We start from the raw sequence: 5,908 nt of genomic DNA, 5'->3' as shown, positions 1-5,908 counted from the left end.
AAAAGTATGTTTTGCTGGGCTATAGCTCTCTTCATAAAGGGTACAAATGTCTTCATGTTCCCACCAATCGTGTCTACATATCCCGGGATGTCGTGTTTGATGAGCATGTTTTTCCATTTGCCAAGCTTCCTGTGTCCACTGTTGAACCACCCTCCTTGCATTCATCCTCTGTTGCTGCTGACCAATTTGATGATATTGCATACTCTCCTATATTGTTGCCTAACCATGGTGCAGGCACTGGACGTGGGGCGCGCTTGGAAATTCTGGAGGCGCCAGTGGCTCACGACGATCATGGTGAGTTGCATGGCCTCGGCCCCCGTGCCCATGCACGTCCGGTCGATCTTCCCGCGACGCATGCTTCTACGCCCATGGACTCTGGGCCGGCCTCGCCGCTTCGGCCTGTCGCGACTACCGCACCAGAGGAGTCTGGGCCGGTCTCGCCTAGGCTGGTTTCCTCGCCATGCAGACCGGTGGCCCCGTCGGCCTCGACACACCCGGCTCCTGAGCCGGCCTCGGTGCCATGCAGCCCGGTGGCCCCGTCGGCCTCGGCGCCCCTGGCCTCACTGCGTTGCTCGCCGCCCTCGGTGCCTCTGGCTTCTGAGCCGGCCTCGCCACCTTGCTCGGTCACGCCGGCCTCGTCGCTTCCTCGGCCTTCCTCGCCGGTTACGCCTGGGCCAAGCTCACCGGTCTCCGGTGTGCCCTCACCGGCGCTCTCCGAGGTCTCTCCGTCGTCAGCCGAGCTGTCTTCGCCATCGCCGCCATCATCACCAGAGTCCTCTCCGGCTCCTGTACCTACTGTGCTCCCTCAGCGACCACATACACGGAGTCGCAGTGGCATCTTTCAGCCTAAACAGCGACATGATGGGACTGTTGCTTGGTTGGCTGCCTGTATGGCTGCTGCTCGTGCGGATCCTTCCTCTGAACCGCGCACGTATCGGGCTGCTTTGAGTCTACCTCATTGGCGAGAGGCTATGGAGCAGGAGTATCATGCTCTCCTTCGTAACAAGACATGGACTCTTGTTCCGCCACCACCCCGTGTTAATGTCATTGACTCCAAATGGGTTTTCAAAGTGAAGAAGCACTCAGATGGTTCTATTGAGCGCTACAAGGCGCGGCTGGTTGCTCGAGGTTTTCGGCAGCGTTATGATCTTGATTATGAAGACACCTTCAGTCCAGTGGTTAAACCTACTACTATCAGGCTTCTTCTCTCTCTTGCAGTTACTCGGGGTTGGTCTCTTCGTCAGCTGGATGTGCAGAATGCTTTTCTCCATGGTGTTCTCGAAGAGGAGGTATATATGCGGCAGCCTCCAGGGTTCTCTGATCCCGATCGTCCTGATTATCTATGTCGGCTTACTAAAGCACTCTATGGTCTGAAGCAAGCTCCTCGTGCTTGGCATGCTCGTCTTGCGACGGCACTTCGTGCTCATGGTTTTGCATCCTCAGCTGCTGACTCCTCGTTGTTTCTTCTTCAGAGGCCTGCGGTTACCATGTATCTGCTTGTTTATGTGGATGATATTATCCTTGTCAGTTCCTCTCAGTCGGCTGCTGATGCTCTTGTTCGGTCTCTTGGTGCTGATTTTGCGGTCAAAGATCTTGGGCGGCTTCACTACTTTCTTGGAGTTGAGGTTGCTTCTGTGTCCAGTGGTCTGATTATGACGCAAAAGAAGTACTCCTTGGATTTGTTACAGCGAGCTGGGATGCTTAAGTGCAAACCGACTACTACACCTATGTCTGCTACTGACAGGATTACTGCTGTTGCTGGTGATCTCCTGTCTTCTGCTGATGCGACACAGTACAGGAGTATTGTTGGTGGTTTGCAATACCTGACTATCACACGTCCTGACATCTCTTTTGCAGTTAACAGAGTATGTCAGTATCTTCAGGCACCTCGTGATACTCATTGGTCTGCAGTGAAGCGCATCTTGCGCTACATTCGTTTCACGTTGTCCTATGGTTTGCACATTCGACCGAATCCCTCTGGGGTCATCTCGGCATATTCTGATGCGGATTGGGCTGGCAGTCCAGATGACAGGCGATCCACGGGGGGCTATGCTGTGTTCTTTGGTTCTACTTTGATCGCCTGGAGTGCTCGGAAACAGGCTACTGTTTCACGTAGCAGTACTGAAGCTGAGTATAAAGCTGTGGCTAATGCAACTGCAGAAATTATCTGGATACAGTCTTTGCTTCAGGAGTTGGGAATATCTCAGTCACAGTCCCCTATTCTTTGGTGTGATAACATCGGTGCTACATACCTATCTGCTAATCCGGTATTCCATGCCCGAACGAAACACATTGAAGTGGACTATCATTTTGTACGGGAACGGGTATCTCAGAAGCAACTACAGATCAAGTTTATCTCTTCCAAGGATCAACTTGCGGACATCTTCACCAAGCCATTACCTCTTCCACAGTTTGAGACTTGTAGGCGCAATCTTACCCTTCTAGATTCTTTAGGAAGTGGCTAAGATTGAGGGAGGGTGTTAGACTGTATAGTCTCTGTAGTTGTATACGTACATATACGTATGATGTAACATGTACCCGTTTGTTATATATATGTGAGATAGGCCACCCCTAGAGGGTTGAGCCGGTTCCCCCAACTCTATTGTCTTACACCAAGACGGTGGCTTCCCGGAGCGAATCGAGTACTGCCATCCATCTGCCACTTTTTCTTAAGCGCTTAGGGTGGATGGTGCGTCGGCAAGTGAAGTTCTGCAGGTTTCCGGCGTCGGTCGAGACGCGGTTCTGTGTATCTCCCAAGGATAGGCTCTTTTGCGTTGTAGGTTACTTGGCGTGGTGTGTGTCCTTTGTCGTGTTGGGTGTGGTGTTTGCGCTGCACTCGTTGTTCGCATCGAGTGGTAGCTTTCTTGTAACTATTATTCTGCCTTCTATAAAGCTATGATACGCCTAGGCATACTCTCGTTTTTTCTTCTTTTTTTATTTAAGAAAAGAAGACAAGAGATGATCACAATACTCCCTCCGTCCGGAAATACTTGTCATCAAAATGGATAAAAGAGGATGTATACATCACTTTTTATCTATTTTGATGACAAGCATTTTCAGACGGAGGGAGCATATATCACCACGTTTTTAGGAATAAGAAGTTATTGAAGATAACGCTAAGAGATGACTCATTGTAAACTTTTTTTTTGTCATCTCCAAATTAAATATAAGATTTAAGATAAAACTATTTTATCAACCATTGTAAGCTCTAAGAAATTCCATAGCGCGTAAGGAATGGGCTTAATCATTATGTGTTTTCCTCTCATGGTGGAGTTCAATGCATGCAAACTTTGCTGCCTCAAAGCTGACTATTTGCCCATGGCACCCGAGGCATGAACCCTTCAGGTTGGATATGATCGTGAGACACTCGCTTGCTACGCATATCCGCTGCAGCGTAATGTCAGCTACCAGGGCGAGGGCTTCCTGACCACCTCCGGGTTCATCGGTGTCGAGACAACCGGTAATGGCCGTGTCAATCGCGCGCCATCACTGATGATTTCTACTCGCTGACTCTTCCTCACCGCGGCATCCACATTAATCTCCACATTTCCCGTCAGAGGCGGCATCCGGCCTTGATGCACTGGTGTAAAAGTGCTGCGTGTATTGATAATAAATCTACGATTGATTTACATCCGCAGCTCTTCGAAGAAGTCTTCGTCGTCGACGTCGTCCAGCGGTGGTGGAGGAGGGGCGGCGGCTGCGCGGCGGGCGGCGACGGCGGGGTCGACCTCGACCTCGGCCAGGCCGTCCCGGAACGCCCTGGCCATGTTCTCGAAGTGGTTCCTCGCCACGGTCGTCAGGCTCGACAGCTTGGGCCTGAACTCCAGGTACTTGTCGGCGACCGCGCCGTGCTCGCCGGCCGCCTCGGCGACGAGCTTCACCCTGTCCTTCTCGGCGCACTCGTGCAGGCGCTCCAGCGACTTGTCGGCCTGGCTCTGCAGGTCCTCGAACAGGTCGCGCTTGGCCGGGTCGTCCAGGTAGTAGCCGAAGGCGTACGTCCACCGCAGCATCCGCCGGCACTCGGCCACCTGCCGGTACGCCTCCTCCAGGAAGTCGAGCTCCGTCTCCACCACCCCGAACGCGGCGGCCACGGCCCTCCTCTGCGCGCCGTCCTTGCCGAGCGCCGCCGTGTCCTCGAGCGCCTTTTGCCGGGACCGCTCGTGCGCGCCCCAGCGCTCGTAGTAGTGCAGGTACCGGTCGACCGACGCCTTGGCCTGCGCCCGCCGGAGCTCCTCCTTCGTGTACTTGCCCTCCGCCCTGGCGGCGTTGTAGGTGTTGCAGTTGTAGTTGCCGCCGTCGTGCTTGCCCCAGGGGCCCAGGCAGAGCCAGCAGAACTGGTGCTTGCACGGCGGCGAGCACGTCATGTGCATGCATCCCTGGTTCTTCTCGATGGGGCGGCGGCACTCCGGGCAGTGCTTCGTGTTGGCCAGGACCCACTGCGCCGTCTCCGAGTCGGAGCGGTTCTTCTCCAGCCACTCCCGCACCGTGTCGCACGCGACCGGGCGGTGCGCCTCCTCGCCGCAGGCGAGGCAGAAGCCGTGCCCGCACGCGCACCACGCGTCCAGCTGCACCGTGCACTTCTCGCCGTCGAACTCCACGGCCCGGTCGCACCCGGGCGCCGGGCACCACCGGATCCTCTTGCTCTCCTCCACGTACGACCTGACCAGGAACTCGCCGTACCGTTTCGCGTCGTCGGCGTCGGCCACCTCGTCGACCAGGTCGCGGACCACGGCGGCGGAGCAGGCCATGTCCGGGCACCGGATCGACAGGCAGCGCGCGCCGTCCCCGACGGCGGCGCGCACGTAGCCGCTCCAGCACCCGCGGCAGTAGAAGTGGGCGCACCCGGCGGACCGCATCTCGCCGGGGGCGTGCGCGTCGAAGCAGATGTAGCAGGTGAGGGGCGCGTCGTTGACGGCCACGGAGACGGCGTCGCCGTACGCGGGCAGGCCGACGGCGTCGCGGACCTTGTGCTCGTCCGAGAACCACCGCTCCCACACGCCCTGGGCGCTCCACTTGAAGTGGCGGAGCACGGCGGCCGCGAGCGCGGGCGGGAGCGCGATCAGGTCGGCCACCCGCGCCGTGTGCTCCTCCTGCCGCGCGCGCACCTCGTCCATGGTGAGCACGGCGTACTGCGTCGCCGTGAACCTCATCTCGTCCAGGATGCCGCCTTCCTCATCCACCTCCTCCAGCCCCTCCTCCTCGTCCCCGTCGTATTCATCGTACATGCCATCGTCGTCGCCGTCGCTGTTGCCGTACAAGCAATCATCAGCGTCAGCGTCATCATCGGCGCCGGCGTCATTGTCGCTTTCGTTGGAGGCGGTCCGGAAGCTCATCCGGTCGTCGTCGTCGGCGGCCCCCTCCGCCTCCTCGGGGCTGCTGTAGTACTCCTCCTCGTTGTCGCCCGTGGACGCCATGGCTGCCCTAGTAGCTAGCTAACCTGGCGATCAATCTTGTGCACACGTAGCTAGGTAGGTACTGCTGGTGGTATGAGGGTTTGGCCCGATCGCCAAGCTCTTATAGATGCTGTATGGCGGCCATGGGGGCCGAGTCGGGCTAGGGTTCTGCTCCGCCAATCAATCTGTATTCTGAAGAGCAGATCATAGTCGGATCCTGGCAGCTAGGAGCAAACGTGCGCTCCGCATCTCCAGCGGAAAAGAGACACGTGTCCGTGTTTGTTACTGCCTGAAACCTTTTTTTTTGGCTTGTTTAAATTGATTAATTTATGTGTGCACGGTGCATCATTTTGTTGCGAAAGTCACAGCGGTTTTATTTACTCTTTGTCTTGTGTCCATGAACCGGAGGAGCTTGTTCACTGTTTTTAACGAAATTCACAAACTTTAAAAAAGGAACACACATTTAAATTCAGAGCTCGCGCATTATGATTTTCGAACACAGTCCAGACATAGTC

The 5,908-nt window shown here is 56.0% G+C and overlaps 1 protein-coding gene across 1 annotated transcript; it reads right to left on the bottom strand.

The window, feature by feature from the left end:
- Window positions 1-3,626: 3,626 nt before the first annotated feature.
- On the bottom strand, window positions 3,627-5,414 carry LOC119306689 (probable E3 ubiquitin-protein ligase ARI5). The gene has a single exon (XM_037582847.1). The coding sequence runs from the start codon at window positions 5,412-5,414 to the stop codon at window positions 3,627-3,629; it is 1,788 nt and encodes a 595-aa protein (XP_037438744.1).
- Window positions 5,415-5,908: the final 494 nt, after the last annotated feature.

This window comes from Triticum dicoccoides, chromosome 5B, assembly GCF_002162155.2.
Source record: "Triticum dicoccoides isolate Atlit2015 ecotype Zavitan chromosome 5B, WEW_v2.0, whole genome shotgun sequence".
Taxonomy (NCBI): domain Eukaryota; kingdom Viridiplantae; phylum Streptophyta; class Magnoliopsida; order Poales; family Poaceae; genus Triticum; species Triticum dicoccoides.
Note: the sequence above shows the minus strand (reverse complement) of the source record. Positions and strands in the feature narration are given on the sequence as shown.

What these genes read in the sequence shown, in the direction of transcription:
- LOC119306689 (XM_037582847.1), bottom strand. Translation starts at nt 5,414, where the DNA reads ATGGCGTCCACGGGCGACAACGAGGAGGAGTACTACAGCAGCCCCGAG.